We start from the raw sequence: 20054 nt of genomic DNA, 5'->3' as shown, positions 1-20054 counted from the left end.
AGGTTGCCGGTTTGATTCCCAGTTAAGGGCATGTACCTCGGTTGTAGGTTTGATCCCTGGTCAGAGCGTGTGTGAGAGGCAACCAATGGATGCGTCTTTCTTTCCTCTCTCTCTCTCTCTCTCCCTCCTCCCACCCCCCAGCCCCTTCTACTCTCAAAATCAATGGAAAAAATGTCCTCAGGTGAGGATTAAAAAACAAAACAAAAAATTAGTAATAGGACAGGCAGGTGTGGATTAAAAGGCAGGTAAGAGCCCAGGGCCAGAGGAGAAATTGTAGGCAAAATCTTGGGAATGAATGAGGGAAAGGGCGAGAGGGGTGGGGGAGGCACACGTGATCGAGAGCAGGATCAGCTCCTGACTTGAGGGCCTGGGATGTGCTTGCCTTTGGTCCTCGGGCCGGGCAGTTCCTGGAGCAGGTAACTTTTTTTTTTAAAAAAAATATATTTTATTAATTTTTTTACAGAGAGGAAGGGAGAGTGATAGAGAGTTAGAAACATCGATGAGAGAGAAACATCGATCAGCTGCCTCCTGCACACCCCCCACAGAGGATGTGCCCGCAACCAAGGTACATGCCCTTGACCGGAATCGAACCTGGGGCCCTTCAGTCCGCAGGCCGACGCTCTATCCACTGAGCCAAACCGGCTAAGGCGAGCAGGTAACTCTTTAGATGGGTGAGGTTTTCAGTCCGACTCGTGCAGCTAATTCCCAGCCCACACTGGCCATGGGAAACTGGTTCTGCATGTGTAGGACCCACCTCTCCCTTAGCGGGCGGCCAGAACCCAGATGAACAGTTGTTGGCACTGCACTTAGCCCACGGTCATGGCCAGCACCGCAGGCTGCAGCGCCCAGGGGTCCTGCTTCTGCTGACTGTAAAGAGCCTCGCTTTGAGAGGGCGCTGTGCAGGCAGGAAGGCTTCCTTCGAGTGGAGACTGTGTGGGGCTTGGGCAGTGGCTGGAGTTAGCAGGCGAGTGGGTTTTGGAAAGGCTCTGCTTCCTTATCGAAGCAGGAAGACAAATCTTAGCTAAGTAGTGAGAGCCTTAAATCTCTGCAAGGAAGTGGCATAAAAGTTATCCATGAAAGTAAGGTGCGCTCTGGGCAGTAAATCCACATCACACTAAGGATTCTGAGGGTGCAATCTTGGCCCCCTCCTCCCTCTCCCCCTGACCTTTTCTTCAATCCTAAAAACCTGGCCGCTCAGAACGTGTTCTTCCATCTCCACCAGGAGGCTCTCGCCCCTCCCTTCCAAGAAGGCAAGTTAGACAAGGATGAAAGGTCCTCATTACTTCACAAACCAGGAATAAGAGCTCACGTTTCTTCCAGCGAGTACTTACTCTGTGCCCCGCACGGTTCTGAGCACTCTGTATACATTAACTCATTTTAAAAAATATTTTTTATTGATTTCAGAGAGAGAGAGAAGGGAGTGGGAGAGAGATAGAAACATCAATGATGAGAACAAATCATTGATCGGCTGCCTCTTGCACACCCCCACTGGGGATCGAGCCTGCACCCGGGCATGTGTTCTTTTTTTTAAAAAATATATTTTATTGATTTTTTACAGAGAGGAAGGGAGAGGGATAGAGAGTTAGAAACATCGATGGGAGAGAAACATCAATCAGCTGCCTCCTGCACACCCCCTACTGGAGATGTGCCCGCAACCAAGGTACATGCCCTTGACCGGAATCGAACCTGGGACCCTTGAATCCGCAGGCCGACACTTTATCCACTGAGCCAAACCAGTTAGGGCCGGGCATGTGTTCTTGACCGGAATTGAACCCAGGACCCTTTAGTCTGCAGGCCGACGCTCTATCCACTGAGCCAACCCAGCTAGGGCTACATTAACTCATTTAATGCTCACAACCACCTGAGGCAATTCTGAGACAAACAAGCAGGAACCGAAATGCAATCAGTGATGTAAGGGAAACCTGGGAGCAGATCTGAGCGACACTGGGAGTGAACAGCCAGGCAGGATCTTCAGGTCGGGAAAGGGGCCCCAGGAAGCGAAGCACGAGGCCAAAGGCAAATGGGGCTAAAGGATCTGCAGAACAACCCATGTTACGGGGTTAAAGGCTTTTAAAAGGCCATTTACATCAGCCTAGGAGTCAGGTGGGCTGGGAACAGTCCCCTAATCATACCTTTTACCAGGACACCAAAACCTACTGAGAAACCCTTTTTACCTAAAGCCACTTCCCTTCCTGCACAGATGGCCACGCCTCAGCCTACACACCTTCTCCCACCCTCAGCGGGCAGAGGCCGGCGAGGCGCTCCTCTGCAAGGCCAGGAGTGAGAGCTTTTGAGGCCCAAACCGAGCCTGCAGGTCACGTGACCCGCAGGGCCTCTCCCTGAAGCTCGGAGCCCAGTGAGCAATGGAGTCTGTATAACAGCTGGTGATTGGACGAGGGATGTTGGCGTGGGCAAGGGCAGCATGCCTCGGGGAGCTGATGGCTGCTGCAAGAGGGAGGCCAGAGGCCAATGGAGCCAGCAGCTGAACAGGTGGGGCAGGAGGAAGCACCATTCGCTTGAGGGGAAGGACCAAGAGACGCTGACAGCTCCCTAGGCCGAGCGCCCTCACAGCGGCTGAGGGCAGGACACGGCCCACTCAGGCCCCTTCCATCCCAAGGACAGTTTTACCTCGACATTCCACACCAGTATGTCCCCTTTTCAATTCCTAGACTTGTTTCAGTCCCCAAGACCCCCAAAAGGAGGTGAACAGGCAAAGATTGGGGGGAAGCGATGGGCTGACATTAATTGATAGGAGCAGCTTCAAGCAGTTCATGCTGCCTTATCTCTCTCTCCTTTGGATAGCGTGTGTCCGCCGGAGTCCGCGGGGTCGGTGATTAATAGGGGCCATCACTCACTGTCCAGGACGGCTGAAAGGCAGCAGGGAGGGGGCGGCCCTCCCCAGAACTGAGATAACAAGCAGCAGGAATAATGAGTGGTGTCACTCCACTTTTCATTTTGATGGAAAGTCATTACGGGAGTCAACGCCAGCGACAAAGAGCCATGAATCAACTGCTCTGCTATGAAATTAAAATCGAATTGCCGGCCATCCCCAGCCCCTACCCTTCCTGGGAAACAGAGATGGGTAGGTGGCTTGGGAGACGGGTGCTGTCTTGGGGTGGGCTCTACCCAATCAGAGAGCAGGCAGTTACGGGCAGGAAGTGAACAGGCAGCTAGTGAAGGTGACAACTCCTGTCTCCACCTTGTTCATCAGACTTTCCTCCCCAAACCGCATTTCCCCTCTGCCGGGGGGAAGCAGTGGGTAAAAGGGAAAGACAGCTTTGCCGGCTCCAGCAAGGCCACCTGACTGCTACTCTTGGGCTCTGGCCTGAGTGGGGCAGGCTGGGCCTGGCTCCGAAAAAGGGGCCCCCTGACTCAGTTACCCCAGGGCCCCTTGCTGAACCATCTGCAGATTCTAATCTGGCCCCTCCCTGTCACCCAGAGGACAGATCCCTAACCTGGGCCTGCACAGGAACAGCTGGTGGCCCGGGGAGCCCACGGGGATCACGACCCCCATGCAAACAGGTGTGCAGTCTCAGCTCCAGGCCCAGGGAAGCAGAAACTGTCAGGATCAAGCCAGTCGCTTCCTCTTTTATTAAGTCCAACTGGGTTAACAAGGAGATGCTGGCTGTCAGGCTCACAGGCTACAGGGCCCATAAGACGGCTTCTTGCGGAGAGTACAGTGAGTGCCAAGGTCACCATCTGGGTGATGGTTCCCGCACGTGGCTTTCCATCCTCCCATCAGCCTGGTCTCTTGCTGGGAAAGGCCCCGCAACATGAGCCCTGGCATCCCACCTCCGTCCTGAAGGCCGAGAAGACGAGCAGGAAGCGTGAGGGTGTCACAGAGAGGTCCCCATCAGGTTCACGGGGCGCCCGTTGTACCTCTTGGAAATGTCAGCTTCGATCTGAAAGACAGCGATGCCGAGAGGACCTCATTCTGAAGAAACTGGGGGTCCCCCCCCACCCCGGTAGGGTTCCCTTTCCTGTCTTACCAGTTTCTGCAGCTCCTTGGTCTTCTCCAGCAGCAGGTCCAGCTTGGGCTCCAGAGCTGCCTGCTCCTGCAGTGCCTCCTGCTGCTTCTGCACCATCAGCTCTTTCTTCAAAGCCAGCAGCTGGGACTGCTTCAGCTTCTGCTGGAGGAACTCGGTCACTCTGTCCACATACCTGCAGGCGTTCAGGGCAGTGGTGTAGCAGAGCCACCTGAGCATTTCCGTTCAACTGCAAAGATGCAGCTCAGGAAACCAAATCCCTAGCTGGCCTCATCCTTCCACCTTCGCTGTAAGGACTACCTCCTGGTTCCCCTGTCCTCCGGGTTGTGACTGCATACATCACATCACCCCATCTTGCCCCACGGAGAATCTAGGTCCCCAGGGGGGAAGGCCCAGCTATGGAAGGCAGGCACGAGGTCTGAGGGGTCATGGAGAAGAATACAAGGGGTCAGGACTCTTCAAGGTGGAGGAGTCCTGCTCCGATCCCGGAACAGCCCAATGTCAAGGGGAAAGCCAGACCTTGGTGAGGCCAGGATCATAAACAGGTGTTGCATTCGGAGATTGGTGAGCCGGCCAATCAGATCCTGCAGCACTGACACCATGGTTACCATCTTCGCTTTGGTCTGGCCCTGCAGGATGGCTGGAGCCAGCTGGAACTGGCTCACAGACAGGATGTCGGCCTCCTCGCTCATCTCTACTGCTCTCTGGGACAGGAAGATCTCGAGCTGAGGACGAAGAGGATTTGGTTCAAACCAAGAAGAGAACTCTGAGGCTAAGCCCTCAGCCTGCCCCAAATGAAGAATGAGATGTAAGGGTGAGGCTCTGGGTGCGGAGGGGTTCCTTCCTCTGAATACTTTTATTGCTAGGAACACACCAACTATAAAGTGAGAGCTTGGGGCAGCCTCTGCTTCACTCTGCTGTCACCCATTCCTACCTCAGGCCCTATCTAGGCCTGGACCCCGCTTCCTCCTCGCAGTGGATCAGATAACTAAGAACGCAGAGATTCAGAGGGCTCTCTCAGCCCCGGTGAAGGTGTTTTCTCTCCGTGGGAGGAATGAGACTCAGGGAGAGGAATCCCTGGAATAAGGAAGGGCTAGGAAGACTCTGAGAACAGTCCACATCTTGTCCCTCTCATTCAACCACGGAAGCTTGATCTCCTCTATCCTCCTCTGCCATGGAGGCTAGGAGGGACCTCTCTGGACAGAAAGAGGATGAAACCGGCGAGGACAATAATCTTCATGAAGCCTCCCCAGCCAGCAGGGCACTGGGAGGGAACAGACCCAGAGATGAACAAGGGCAGCCCCCAGCTTCCCAGTCCCACAAAGAAGGACCGAGAACACTGGCTCCTTACTCTGGGCTGCTTGTACCTTCGCCACCGGGGTAGTATTGGCTCACAAATGAGATCATGTGGCTCCAAACCTCTAACAGCGTGTCCGTCACTCGTAGTAAAAGCCCAAGTCCAGATGCGTCACCTCTCTGATCGCCTTTGCGTCCCATTCCCAGCTCTGCCATGCCGGCCTCCCTGCATCACATGTGCAGGGCATGCGCCCGTCTCAGGGCCTTTGCAGTCGCGCCCTCTGCCTGGAGAGCTTTTCGGCCAGGCTTCCACATGGCTCTCTCTGCACCCCTGCAGGTCCTGGCTTACTGGTCACCTTCACCACGAGGCCTCCCTGGTCACCCGATCTAAAGTCCAGCAGCCCTCCAGCACCCTTTTCCTCCGCGGCACTTCCGTTAACACCTAACATACCGCATCTCTTACTTCATTCATCTTGTCTCCTGTCTGCATTCCCCACTGGAATGTAAGCTCCAGGGGGCCAAGGACTTGGACTGTCTTATTCCCCGCTCACTCTCTGGCACCTCAGGCAGTGCCAGGGGCTGAGAAGGTGCAGGAGAAACCCTTGCTGAATGGACGGGGCATCCTAGTATGTGATGTCTCCGGTGTCCTTCCCAGAAACAGGAAGGGCGGGTCAGGGGTCTGGAGCAAGGCCTCCAAGGCGGCGCCGGCTCCCACCCGTCGCAGAGGATGAAGGTACCTCCATGAGCTCATCGATGAACTGGTTCCGGGTCTCAGGGTATTCGAGGAGTGTCAGGGCATCGGAGCCCCTAGCAACACCTTCCGGAGCTGCCAGGAGGAGAGACAGAGAGGTGACGAAGGAGCTGAGGACCGGAGGAGGAGGCCTCCCCCAAGTGAGAGCTCTGGTGGGTTAATATGGACATGGACTCACTGAACTAAAGCACTTCCTGTTCCAACCCCAGGGGGAAAGGTTACCCATGCCGGTGTCTCAGCCCTGGTCAGGCACTTCTGCCAACCCGCAGCCTGTGAGGAGGACCACAGCGCTGGGTCTGAGGAGTGAGGCCAGCCCTCTGGGCGTAGGGGGTGAAGTCTCGGCCTGCACTGCCCTCTAGTGGCTCCCATCACTGCTACAGCCTCCCAGCGGGTGGGGAGGGGTCAGTTCAGACTCAGAGCCTATGGGCACTCCTGGAGCCCTCTGGCCAGAATGGCTGGCCCACATTCCTCTCTAAAACCTTGAGGGTTTCTGGCAGGAGACGGTGCACTTACCCTCAGTTCCAGCCTCCACCACTGTGATCTGCAGAGCGGCAGCATCGTCTCCCCAGTCTATGCCATCACCCCCAACTTCCTGGGTGGAAAGCAAAGAACCCCAGGAATGTTGGCAGAATTTTCCCAGCAAAGGAAGCCCTCCCTAAGTGCAACAACTGCACATTTCAACTGTAGGAAGGACAGGCAGGCCTGTGGCAGGTGGCAAAGATGCCAGTGTGAGGCCATGCATGTTGCCACCCTCCCCACTGCTTTGTAGAGTTACCACCTGCTGACAACCCCCCATCTTGCCCCAAACACCAGGAGAAGAGGTCAAGACGCCGAGATGTCACTTTGGAAGCTGTCTCCCCTGAACCACACCTGGTCTGAGAGCTACGAGCTTCCAATGATGCCTTTAAAGGCACAGACAAGACTTTTCTTCTCACTGAAGCAGTCATCGTAGAAAGTCCTCAGAGAGGGACCAAGAGGGCATCCTCACCTTTGAATCCGATTCCAGGGAGATGCCCCAGTCAATGCCAGCGGACTGGGCAGGGTCAGTCCCTTCAGAGGCCACCTCCACCCCAAAGTCGCCCCAGTCAATCTAGAAGGAGAAAGAAAGGGTTAGCTCGCAGAAAGTGGGGATGATAAGGGAGGGGCCTGCCTTTCCACAGGCCTCGGCCGCCTCAGTAGGATGTGCTAGTCCACTGTTTCCAGGGGTGGGCAAACTTTTTGACTCAAGGGCCAGAATGGGTTCTTAAACTGGACCGGAGGGCCGGAACAAAAGCATGGATGGAGTGTTTGTGTGAACTAATATAAATTCAAAGTAAAGGAGCGGAGGGGAGAGCAAGAGAACCCTCCGCTCTTTCGGCTCCGCGGGCCGGATAGAACAGCCGAACGGGTCCGGCCCGCGGGCCGTAGTTTGCCCACGGCTGGTTTAAATGCAGTGGCCTCCGAGCTCCCCAAAGGAGAGCCTATCTTGGAGAGCTGATGGGACTGAAGGTTCCTAGTTCAAAGCCAAGCAGCTTGCTGAGGCTCCCAGCACTCTTCTATACTCTGACCTCAAGAAGGCCAGAAAGCCCGGCCGGCGTGGCTCAGAGGCTGAGCATCGACCAATGAACCAGGAGGTCACGGTTCGATTCCCGATCAGGGCATGTGCCTGGGTTGCGGGCTCAATCCCTGGTGGGGAGATTGCAGGAGGCAGCTGATCGATGATTCTCTCATCATTGATGTTTCTATCTCTCTCCCTTTCCCTTCTTCTCTGAATCAATAAAAATGTATTTTTTTAAAAAAAGGTGGCCTGAAAAAGAGGGGAGTCGGGCCCCTGGTCCCTTCCACCAAAGCCTCCCACACAAGCCCCTTCCTTCCTCTGGGACTCTGAATTCAGGCTTGAGGTCTGGGCTGTGTGTGTTGGGAGCGTGTGGGGAGAGCTCTCCCCCAGCCGTCTCACCGCGTCTTCTTCCACCTGCTCGGGCGGCTCCTCCAGGTGCGGCCGTTCCACCACGGAGGGCGCTGTCCCCGTCCTCCACTCGTACACCGTGGCGTTCCCCCGCTTCTGCACAAACCGCAGCATCGGCAGCACCTGCTCTTCGGGGCTGCAACGGGGCACGTAACTGAGCCTCCTGGGCCCACTCACGAAGCCAGCAGGGCTTTGGCCTGGGCCCTACGGTCACATGGGCAGAGCTCCCACGGGTTCGTGCGGAAAATTAAACTCAGTGTCATGTGGGGAAAATGCACGTGGAGAAGAGAGAACAGCCAGGGAAACAGGCAGACTGCCCCCGCTACAGAGCAGCCACGGTCCTCTTTACCTTTCACACACGAAGCCCACGCAGGCCTGGTACAGGTCGATGGCCTCCCCCAGGGCCTGAGCCCCCGCCCCGATCTCGGCCAGTTGACTTGGTAGCTCCTTCACCAGGGCCAGCAGTTCTCTCCGCACATTGTCTCCCTGGAGAGGATCGAAGAAGGAGGCTAAGGCAGAGCGCCGGGAAGTGGGGCCAACAGACGAAAGAAAACACGCGAAGACCATTCAGGAGAGAAGCGGGCCCCCAAAGGGCACAGGCAGGCTGCGAGGGGAGCCTTTCCCAGCTGCAGAGCTGCGGGGTCCAGCAGGCAGAGGCCCCAGTGCCCTCCGCTCCGCTCACCGTGATGCTCTGCTCACCGTGATGCCCGGCTCACCGTGATGCTCCGCTCACCGTGATGCTCGGCTCACCGTGATGCCCGGCTCACCGTGATGCCCGGCTCACCGTGATGCTCGGCTCACCGTGATGCCCGGCTCACCGTGATGCCCGGCTCACCGTGATGCCGTACTGCTTGCACGAGTGGTAGAACTGCTCCCGCATCTCGGCAGCCCCGCCCTGGCCCTCCTCCTCCTTGCGGCTATATTCTTGCTGCAGCTGCTGGCACTTGGCGATCTGCTTCTTCAGCGAGGGGATCTCATAGGTGACGTTCCGAACGAGGAGGCTAGAGAGTTCCACTGAGAAGGGCCCAGGAAATTCACCTCAGACCCCCGCATGTAAGGCAAGCATGCCCCAGGACATGCACACATGTACCCCCATTTGGTGGGGAAGAGCATGGGGTGGCTTCCCAGCTCCTCCCCTTCCTCACTATGGAACCTAAGACAGCCATTTAACGTCTCTAACCCAATCCTCATCTGTATCACAAGGACAGCAGTATTTGCCGTGAGGACTGAAAGAGGGAATCCACATAAAACACCAAGCCCAATTCCCTGTTTTTAGGTATTTAGTAGGTGCTTGGTAAATATTACGTATTATAATTAGTATTATTTATACTATTAGAAAACACACCCAAACTACAATCAGCCCTTCAATTACTCTCTCAGGAACTTGATATGGCCCCAAGGATAATCCCTGCGTCTTCTGCCTACTATAGAATGGGGGTGTGGAGGGAATGGGTTCCACACTCCACCTTACAAGAGTTCAGTGGTGGAGAACTCCCACATACCTGCTGGGTCAGGCCTGGCGTTTACCTATTACCTACCTCCCAGCACTGTGGAATTTATTTCCCCACCTGGCCAACATCTACAGCCCAACCTCTCCCCCTACACGGTCTGTGTCTCCTAGAAGCTTAGTGTCTCGGAACTATGGGAGTGGGCTTCCCCAGTGGCGCCCTGGACACCCGGAGGCCCAGGCTGGCCCGCCTTACCGAGGTAGCTGTTGTCCTTCTCATACAGGGCCACGATCTCCTGCCAATCCTGCGGGGGAACAGAAACAGGAAGTGAGCCAGGACAGCACTCAGCAGTCACGTCCCAGCGCCAGCCCAGAGCAGGGCAAGCTCTCCCAGTCTTCGCATCACATCAAACACAAATGCCTTGTCCTCCTCTGTAGCACTGGCTGGACCACCCGCTTGATTTTAAGAGTGTGGCGCCAACGAGCAAGCCCCAAAGGAGCTACTTCTGGCATAAACTATGGGGATGGAGAGAAAGTTCCGGAAGCGTTCCATGTAGGCATCTCCACCAGATAGCTCCGAGAGACCCGAGAGGCTCTGACCCCATGACCACCCTTGCCCACACTTGCCTTCATTCGCTGAGAAGAGTACCGGCCAAAAATATTTTTTGTGGAAGCTTCTGTGCCTTTGAGAAGGTCCACGATTCTCAGGCAGTGAAAGTAGTGAATGTCTGGAAAGCAAGGAACAGCAAAGACGCTGAGAATTCCAGTATCTTCCCCATCTACTCTGGCCAATAGGTGACTCACATGCCAGTAAGTGAAGTAAGCACAGTTCTCCCATCATGCACAGCTCTCTCCATCAGTTTGTGTTGGAAGAAATGAGCATCTACACCCCTGGACAAGTCTTTCTCTAGGGATCAGCTGTGGCTAAACAACAGGGGAGCAGCTCGGCTGCTCTGTACTGCGCCAGGGGAAGCGAGGGCTCCGGTAATGAAGCCCCAAAGCACTCACAGGATCCGGAGAGCAGCTGGGCAATCTCTTCGCTTTCTGGCATGTCCTGGATGGCAGCATTGATCTTCTCTCGGATGGTCAACACCAGACTCTGCCATTTCAGGTTGCAATGCCTTCTGTCCACCAGCCAGTCTACGTGAGAAACACCCAAATCACAGCGCTGCCATTCCTACGGCCAGATACGCTAAGACAGGGGCTAAAAGTTGTATTCACAGTGGTTAAGGTGGGAGTCCGGGGAAGATGGAAATGAAGACAGACCCAAAGGGATGCTCGCAGGAGCTAAACCGACATTGGCAACCTGACTCCCCAGAGCAATTGCCTCCACAAGAGGATAAAGAAAAGCTTTAAATTAGTCCTGACATCAAAGCGCCACTTTTGACCACTCTAAATTCTCCATAATATTTTTGCTTCCAGGGGTAATTATAACTTTCTTGACAGAGGCTGATGTTCAACTTCCACTTCCTCAGGGCTGGGATTAACCATGACAATGGAAAACACAAAGGGTTATGCCAAGTACTGGGGGAATGAACAATTGCAAAGCCCCTAATACCTATAGCGCCCTAAAGACTACATAACACCGGTCTGTTCTTACCGGTGAGGTTCCACCCTGGACACGTGAAAACCGTGTGACTGACCTCCTGGAATCAGGGCCTAGATTTATGTTTCTAGTAGAGGGTCAGGGTGGCTGAGAGCCATGCACGTTTCGTCAGCAGGAGAGAGCTAAGAGCTAGGTGTAGTGGTTCAGGTAGTCCTGCCTTCTAATTATCAACTTCCTTGGGCAAGTCTCTCACCCTCCGTGCCTCAGTTTCCCCACGTGTACAATGGGGATAATAAGGTACTGAGTATAAGGGAAAATGTACATAAAGCATTGAATACTGTGCCTGTTACATGGCAAGGACTCAATAAATCCTACTGATTTTCCTTTGTATAATGTCAAGTGCCTAAAACTGCACCTGGTATAGAGCGGACCCTCCGTGAATGATTGAGGGTCTGCTCTATATCCTCGTGACCAAGGACAAGTTCATACACCGAGACTGCACATGTGCTGAAGAGCTGGGACAGATCTGAAATGAAGCCAAGGAAGGGGCCACTGCACCGGACTAACTGGCCCACAGCGGTCAATTCAGAACCTGCCCTGCTGATAAATCGGTCCAACACTGGCACCCCACAGTAGTTATCATTCTAGTCCCTCTGCTGTATTCCTTTAAAATGTTCAGAAAGAAAACTTCTGTGGATGTCCCCGAACTAGAAGCAAACAGACATCTTAACAAAAGATATGGCATCAAACCAATTAATCCAGTAAGCATTTAAAAACCCAGCAGCTGTGCAATGCCCTGGAGAGGTCAGGAGGAAGAGGTCCTGCCTTGCCCTGAACTGGGGAGCAGGGCTGTGGATCAGATACAGACATCAGGGAGATGGCCCTGCCACTAACAGGCCTTTATTTCCAACTGGGTCTATGTCCCTCTTCTTCCTAAAGTCAAGGGAAGATGGAAGCTTTTAAAAAGAGCCTAACCGGTTTGGCTCAGTGGATAGAGCATCGGCCTGTGGACTGAAAGGTCCCAGGTTCGATTCCGGTCAAGGGCATGTACCTTGGTTGCGGGCACATCCCCAGTAGGAGGTGTGCAAGAGGCAGCTGATTGATGTTTCTCTCCCATCAATGTTTCTAACTCTCTATCCCTCTCCCTTCCTCTCTGTAAAAAGTCAATAAAATATATATTTTTATAAAATAACAAAAAAAGAAAAGGGAGCCCAGGCTGGTGTGGCTCGGTGGTGGAACGTCGACCTACGAACCAAGAGGCCGCTGTTCGGTTCCCACCAGGGTTGTGGGTTCAATCCCCAGTGTGGGGCGTGCAGGAGACAGCTGATCAATGATTCTCTCCCATCACTGATGTTTCTCTCTCTCTCTCTCCCTTCCTCTCTGAAATCAATCCTATTTTCCTCCTCCTATGTAATAAAAGGGTAATATGCAAATTGACTGAACGACCCATCTCTATGCCATGCACCGACCACCAGGGGGCAGACGCTCAACACAGGAGCTGCCCCTGGTGGTCAGTGCGTTCCCACAGCGGGAGGCCGCTCAGAATGGGCTGACAGGGAGCCCAGCTCCAGCCTCTGCGGCTGCGCTAAGGCAGTCGGACTGTGGCTTAGGGAGTGGGCTAAGCGGTCAGATGGACATCTCCTGAGAGTACAGGGGCTGTGAAAGAGCCCAGGCAGGGCTGAGGGCCCCCCTCAGTGCACCAATGTCATGCACTGGGTCTCTAGTAAAAATACATTTATAAATACATAAATGATTAATTAAATAAATAAAAAGAAAGAAAGAAGAGTTTTCCCCAGCTTAATACAAAAAGCATAGACACTGGAGCCTGACATACCACTGTGTTAGGACTCTTTGAGGTAAGTCATTCCCCTCCCTAAGCCTGAAGGATGTGGTTGGACAACACATGTTCTAAATGTTAAAGTGGAAAACGCGGGTCAAGTGCAGACTAGGTATGGTTCCCTCCCGCTCCTGTTGGCGAGGCAGGTCAGGCCACAGGCCGGGCACAGCCCGTGGCGCCGGTCAGCGATTTAACAGGGGCCTCCGGGCGTCAGGGCTCCCAGCTGCTGGCGACAGGGGGGAAGGGGCCGGGCTCCCCCAGAAAGCTGGCTGCGCAGGGACGCCCCGTCCTACCCAGCAGCTTGCTCGTCTGGATGTCGATGGGCACGTGCTGATGGTCCTGGCGGGAAACACGATAAACAGTGGGATGTGAGCGCGGGGAAGGGGCGTGCCACTCGCGCGCTTATTTCATGGGCACCTGCGGGGCCAGGCTGAGGGGCCGGGGAGGGCTGCGCCCGCCCGCCCGGGAGGGTGGCCGAGGAAGCGGATTAGGGACGGACAGGCTGAACCGAATTTAGGGGTCGCGGGAGAGGGCTCCCCCGCCCCCGCATTTCCTCGGCTCCTGTTCCCCCACCTGCATCTTTCCTCCACTTCTGCTTCCGGCCGACGACCCAGGCACGCCCCGCCTACCACCAATCCAGCGCCCGAGTGGCAGAGCTTCAGTGTAGGCCCAAACCCGCCTCCTCCGCCACGTCGCCGCTTTCTTCAGAGCCAATCGAGGCGCTCGCTCCACCCCTGGCCGCAAGCCCCACCCACCCCCGGGCTCCGAATGGCTGAGCCGAGGAGGGGCGGGAGAACGGGAGACAGCCAATGGGGGCCGGGGAGGGGCGGGGCGCCAGAAAGAGCTGCAGTGGCGGCACGATCGCGGCAGGCGGCGCCCGAGAGCTGGTCGCAGCCACGTGGAACCCTCTGAGCACAGATTAACGCGTCTGCAGGCAGGGTTCTAGCGCCGCCTGGGCGCACCGGAGGCTTTTGATTTGCATTCTCCCCGTCTTGCCGTCGTTTAACTGTTTCTCGTAGTTTGTGACTCTGTTCTAGCACTTTGTTACACTTTGCCTTCCCATTCAGTTTATCTAATGTGCTGAGCACCTGCTACGTGCTCATTAGGACAGGGAAGGAGAGGAAAGAGGGCCCAGGGAGACATCCCAAGCACAACGCCTAAATTGAGTCTTAACGGAAGAGCTGCAGAAAGAGGGTGATGTGTGGAGGGGTGTTTCGGTGGAAGAGACTGTACAGACAAAGCTTTGGAGGCTACAAACTGCAAGAGGGGTGCAGGGAACTGGCAATATAATTTGTGGGGTCCAGTGTAAAATGAAAATTCAGGGCCCTTGCTCTGGCCGGTGTGACTGGGTTGGGCGTCCTCCATGCAAGGAAAGGTTGCTGGTTTGCTTCTGTCAGGGCACATGCCCAGGTTGCAGGCTCGATCCCCAGTAGGGGGCATGCAGGAGGCAGCTGATCGATGTTAGGCTCCCACATCAATGTTTCTCTCTCTCTCTCTCCCTTCCTCTCTCTCTAAAAATCAATTTTTAAAAAAAATATATATTTTAAAGTGCAGGGCCCTTGCTAAAAAATATGAAGGATTTCAAGAGGGCACTACATAGGTCTCACACTCATGAAGCTGGTCCTACAGGCAGGCCAGCCTCTGTGTAGTAAAAGGCATGGATTGGCCAGAGAAGAGACTGTAAAGGTTGAATGGTCATATCATATGGAGTCTCATTAAAGAACTTGGGCCCTGGCTGGTGCGATCAGTGGTTAGAGCATCAGCCCCTCTCACCGAAGGGTTACGGGTTCAATTCCCAGTCAGGGGCATGTCCCTGGGTTGCAAGTTCATCCCCAGCCCCTATCAGGGCGTGTGTGGGAGTCAACCAATCGATGTGTCTCCCTCACATCGATGGTCTCTCTCTCCCCCCCTCCCTCCCCTCCACTCGTTCTAAAAATCGATGGAAAAAATATCCTCAGGTGAGGATTAAAAAAAATAAAAAAGAACTTGGACTTCACCCCTGCAGAGAGGAACCATTGGAGGTTTTAAGGGTTTGAGGCAGGGAGGGACCTGTACCGATTGGCTGCAGGGAGGATGGATTCATGGGACATAAGAATGGGGACATGGGAGGTAAGACTGTCAGGAGACTATTCTGCGGAAGTTCAGGCCAACCTGGGAGAGAGGCATGAGGCGGCTGGGAGGGCTGGATTTCAGAATGCTTTGGAGGAAAATAAGCAGGACTTGGCCAGTGATTGGCTGTGTGTTGGGGGCGGAAGGGGGGGGGACTGCAAAGATGACACCTAAATGGAGGAGCCACCACCTGAGACAGGGCTGAGGATGCTGAGCTGGTGTGGGGGGAGGGGGTATTTCAGCCTTGGGCTTGTGGGGTTGGTGGTGCTGGGAGACCCCTGGGGGAAGGGTGCAGGAGGCACTGGGGTCCATAGCTCTAGAGTTCAGAGGAGCCATGGGGCTGGGGTACAGCTCCGGAGAGCCACGGGCTGAGCTGTGGTCCTGGTGGTCCCTGCAGCTGAGGGAGGGTATGAGATTCAGCAAGAAGTGGTAGAGCAGGGAGAGAAGGTGGGGCGAGAACAGATCCCTGGCATCTCACAGGGCTGGGGAGGGGGGGCATTGGGCACCCCCTCCTTCCAGGTTGTTAGCTCCTCCAGGAGGCTCTGCCTGCTCCTTTCTAAGGGGCTCCCACCTCCCTCCCCCCGCCCGGCACTTGGGGCTCAGTAAATTTTTTATTAAACTGTGTGGTGCGATACAACAGTAAGAAGATCTAGATTCCTGCCCAGTGAGATCTTGGCCCATTTCCATAACCTCTCTGCCAGCCACCGTTTCCCCAACATGGAGACAGCACCTATCTTGACTATCTCGGGGTATTTCTGTTTATACGCTTAAATAAATAAACATTCTAGATGTATATAACTCTTTACCGTTTACAACACGCCTTCATAAAGCTTCTCATGCTTTGTGAATGCTGTGTGTGTGTGTGTGTGTGTGTGTGTGTGTGTGTGAGTGTGTGTGAGTGTGTGTGTGCAACGTTAATCATTAGCATAGCATGAGTTGAAAGACTTCCCTGAAAATGGCTCCTGGGCAGAATGAAGGGCCTCTTCAGGGCTCTCTTGTGGGAATTGGCTCTCCTCTCAGAGTCCTGACTCAGCCTCTAGGAATTGCTGGGGCTCCCCCGTGATTAAACAAACACTGGGCTGCCACTGGGTGCTCCTGGCGCCCTGGGACATCCCAGGAAGCATTCCCCACCCCACCCAGGGGCATCTCTCCTGCTCGAATCAACAGGCGGGCAGAGCAGGGTGGGGTGAGTCTGGAAGGCCCAGCCCTGGTGACTTGGTGGCGATAGAGACCACTGGCACTCACCCCACCCTCAGCTCGCCGGGTGACTCATGTCCCTCAGCCCCTGACCTCTGGGCACCGCTGGGTGGGTGGCTGCCCAGAGAGCACGGAGTGTGGGCTTTGGACAGCGTTCTGCCCGGTTCCCCCTTTTCCGAGGCCACGGAGGACCTCAGGGCCCGTGGGCAGAGAAGCACATGCGTGGTCTGGCATCCGGGGCCTCGCGGGCCTTGGGGTTCCCAGCACCTGGAAAGTGGCAGAGAGGGGTGGGGTGCTTCTGACCACGAATCCCCCACTTCCCTGCTGATTTAGCAGGTGGGACACTGTCTGGGGGAGAGAAGCCGTGGAGGGAGGTGGGGAGGACCAAGTGAGCCTGTGCCGCTTTGGACAGAGCACGTACCCTCAGGGGCTCTGCGTCAGGCCGCCTTCCATCCAGTGTTGTTGTCTTCTGTTGTTGTCGTCGTTGTCACCCTGTCAGTTTGCTTATTCAGTGACACCACGTGCCCCGGGCCAGTGTAGATCTCCGTGTTCGACAAGTCTTATCTAATTTGATCCAACAGCCTTGTAACGTGGGTGCTCCTATTGGCCAGATGGTAAAGACAAGGGCGCCAACGCTTAGATACGTAACTTGCCCGAGATCACACAGGTCGTGGGGTTGGGAGTCTACCCCGGGCCTGTCTGGCTCCGCCACCTGCATCCTTGTTCCCGAGGACGTGGCTTCTCCTACAGTGCAGCCCTGCCTGTGCCCTCCCGCAGCTCAGCCACCCCGGCCCCATCTCTCCCTCCCCCTCCTCGGCCTGACTCCCACTTCCTCCCCAGTGCTTGTGCCAAACAGTCAGAACCCCCACCCACCCTGCCGTCCCTGCCCCTTTCCAAAGTTCTTTCTTACCACACCCCGCCCTGGGCAAGGGCGCCCATTTTTATCTTCCTGCAATATCCATAAAAAAAAGAGGCTTACCCTTGACATTCAAGCAATCCACTTTTTAATCGGCCCTCTGTTTATTGCTTTATGGTCCGTGTCTTCGGCGTGTTTGCTCACAGCCACGCTGCCTGTGTGTGTGTGTGTGTGTGTGTGTGTGTGTGTGTGTGTGTGTGTGGTCTGCCTGCCGGGCTGGAAGCTCAGCAGCTTCAGGGGGCCCTCGCTGTTCGCTGTTCGCAGTATAACCTCTGTGTGGTGTTTTCCAGTGTCTGTCTCCCCAGCTAGTCTGGGAGCACTTGTGGGCAGGGGGACAGTCTTCTTCATCCCCGTGACCCCAGCCCCGGCCTAACACTGATGTTGACTGTGAGGGGCCTGCCGGCGGGTGTAAAGGAAGGACTCAGAGAGGTGGGGCATGTGTGCTCAGACAGTGATGATGGGGACCGGGATCACAGGTCTGGGGGCGGCGTGTGCTCCCCAGCCTGTCCCCTCTGCCTCTCTCTGCAGCTCAGGACTCGTAGTCCAGCCCCCTGAACCGCCTAGAACCAGAGGGAGGAAATCGGGGTGAAGACGTCAGGGCTGGTTGGCTTCCCGAGTTAAACACAGGCCATGACTTAACTCATCAGCTGGGTCGCGCGCTGGGGCCACTGACGGCACCCTAAACCCCCGGCCAGCCATGCCCTCCCCACCCCTCCATCTTTGTTGGTCTTCTAGGGGAGAACGCCTCATGGGGTGGCCTTGTGAGTCGGGTCTGAGCTGTCATCTCCTAAGGGTGCCACTGCATTTCATTATCTCACCCCCGTCATGGCAGGTGGAGGGAGGGAAACCAAGCCCCCTGCCCAACCACCCGTCCTGCCGGCCTCCCTTCCCATGTACGTCGATGTTAGGGACCCTCTGTTTGCCAAGAACGATTTTCCAACGCGCTGGGGACTGTAACACGGAAACAGTCCCCGCCCTCAGACAACGTGGCAGCATGATGCTTGACGGGCTGAACCCCATGACAGCACTCCCGGCGCCTAGCACGGTGCTCATGCATCACAGGTCAGGAGCCGAGTCAGAGAGCGAGGGGAGCAGAGAGGAGGAGTGCCAGCTCCACGTGGGGGACAGGCACGGGGTGGGGACAGAAAACCGTCAGGGCGCCTCTGGGAGGAGAAGCCCTGGAGCCGGGTCCTGCAGGATGGGAGTGGATGCGGCTGAATGGAGAGCAGAGAGGAGCCACATGGGTAAGGTGCAGGAAAGAGAAGGGGCTGTTCCCGAAGATGCTGATCACGGGGGGCGTGGGATGTTTATGGGGCGAGGGGAGAGCTCTGGGGTGGAAGAGATTGCCCAGAGGAGACCATGAAGAGCCCTCAGGCCGATGACAAAGGGCTGGAGTTTATGCCTGCAGACCAGGGGTCCCCACCAGCGGGCAGCAGGCCCTGTGGACTTGTGCCAGGGGCCCAGGAACCCATCGACGCGTTTGTAGGATTTCAGTCGGTGCACCCGAGAAGGACGACAGTCAGAGGGGAGGGGGGCTTTTCCACACCGAGGAAGGATCCTCTCAGAGGACAGGAAACCCACACGGCCAGCGTATGTCTGACAAGATGCTCAGCTTCACGGGAAACGAGGTTTGTGGCCGAAACCGGTTTGGCTCAGTGGATAGAGCGTCGGCCTGCGGACTGAGGGGTCCCAGGTTCGATTCCGGTCAAGGGCACGTACCTTGGTTGCGAGCACATCCCCAGTAGGGGGTGTGCAGGAGGCAGCTGATCGATGTTTCTAACTCTCTATCCCTCTCCCTTCCTCTCTGTGAAAAGTCAATAAAATAAAAAAAGAAAGAAAGAAACGAGGTTTGTGGTTAGCCAGGGCTGCCAGAGCAAAGGGTCCCAGAACGGGTGCCTCGAAACATCAGAAACATGTTTTCACGGTTCTGCAGGCCAGGGGGCTGAAATCAAGGTGCCAGCAAGGTGGGTTCAGTGCAGTGGCTGGCTCCCAGGGAGACTCTGTGCCATGCCTCGGAGGGCAATGGGAACATGGCGCGGGAATGCAGGCTGGCGCACCCGCGTGGAGGATCCACCCGGTGATGACCGTCAGGATTGCGTTCACAGAGGCCCTGGCTCCGTGTGCTCAGTGGTTAGTGTCGGCCTGCACACCGAAGGGTCGTGGTTTCGATTCCCGGTCAAGGTTGCAGGCTCCATCCCCGGCCTTGGTCGGGGTGCGTGCCGGAGGCAACCAACCGATGCGTCTCTCTCATAATGGTGTCTCTCTCTCTCTGTCTCTCTCTCCCTGTCCCTCTTTTTTTATATATATATATATTTTATTGATATTTTACAGAGGGAAGGGAGAGGGATAGAGAGCTAGAAACATTGATGAGAGAGAAACATCGATCAGCTGCCTCCTGCACGTCCCCTACTGGGGATGTGCCCGCAACCAAGGTACATGCCCTTGACCGGAATCGAACCCGGGACCCTTGAGTCTGCAGGCCGACGCTCTATCCGCTGAGCCAGACCAGTTTCAGCATCCCTGTCCCTCTTTCCCTTCCACTCGCTCAATGGGAAAAAAAATACCCTTGGGTGAGGATTAACAAAAAGAAGAAGAAAAAAAGAGTCCACGCAGGCAGAGCCTTTGGGACGGTGCCTGGAACACAGCCCCATGGTCTCCCTGAAGGGAGCCCACCTCAGAGCAGAAGGCGGCTTCTGCCCGCCCCTGCCCGCCTCCCAGCTGCACCTGCTGTAGCCCCCAGAGACCAATTTTTGGCTTTGCCCACTTGTCCCCTGAGCCGTCCAGAGAAGGGGCGTGCTGAGGGGAGGGGCAGCGCCTCTCTCCTCCCGGCGCGGGGAGAGAAATACCCCTGGCGCCTGGATCTACTCCTGGGCCGAGGTCAGTGAGACAGGAACCCTCTGTCCGGCCCGACGGGATCTGTACAAAAAGGACACAGAAACAGGGCTCCAAGCCCCAGCAGGCCACCAAGGTCCTCGGAACGCCCCTTGTGTATCTTACTTGCTGTACTCCATAAGGACAAGTTTC

General features: G+C 55.7%; 1 protein-coding gene across 1 annotated transcript; it reads right to left on the bottom strand.

Moving 5' to 3' along the window:
• Window positions 1-1379: 1379 nt before the first annotated feature.
• CDK5RAP3 (CDK5 regulatory subunit associated protein 3) lies at window positions 1380-13508 on the bottom strand. The gene is made up of 14 exons (XM_080681518.1): window positions 13382-13508; window positions 13102-13147; window positions 10434-10565; window positions 10053-10153; window positions 9682-9730; window positions 8814-8992; window positions 8328-8464; window positions 7970-8114; window positions 7022-7123; window positions 6547-6625; window positions 6020-6108; window positions 4506-4711; window positions 3990-4161; window positions 1380-3902 (listed from the first exon to the last, which is right to left on the bottom strand). The coding sequence occupies exons 1-14, from the start codon at window positions 13385-13387 to the stop codon at window positions 3837-3839; spliced, it is 1509 nt and encodes a 502-aa protein (XP_080537644.1). The 5' UTR covers window positions 13388-13508; the 3' UTR covers window positions 1380-3836.
• Between the last annotated feature and the right edge of the window lie 6546 nt (window positions 13509-20054).

Source organism: Plecotus auritus, assembly GCF_963455305.1.
Source record: "Plecotus auritus genome assembly, chromosome: 7".
Classification (NCBI taxonomy): Eukaryota; Metazoa; Chordata; class Mammalia; order Chiroptera; family Vespertilionidae; genus Plecotus; species Plecotus auritus.
Note: the sequence above shows the minus strand (reverse complement) of the source record. Positions and strands in the feature narration are given on the sequence as shown.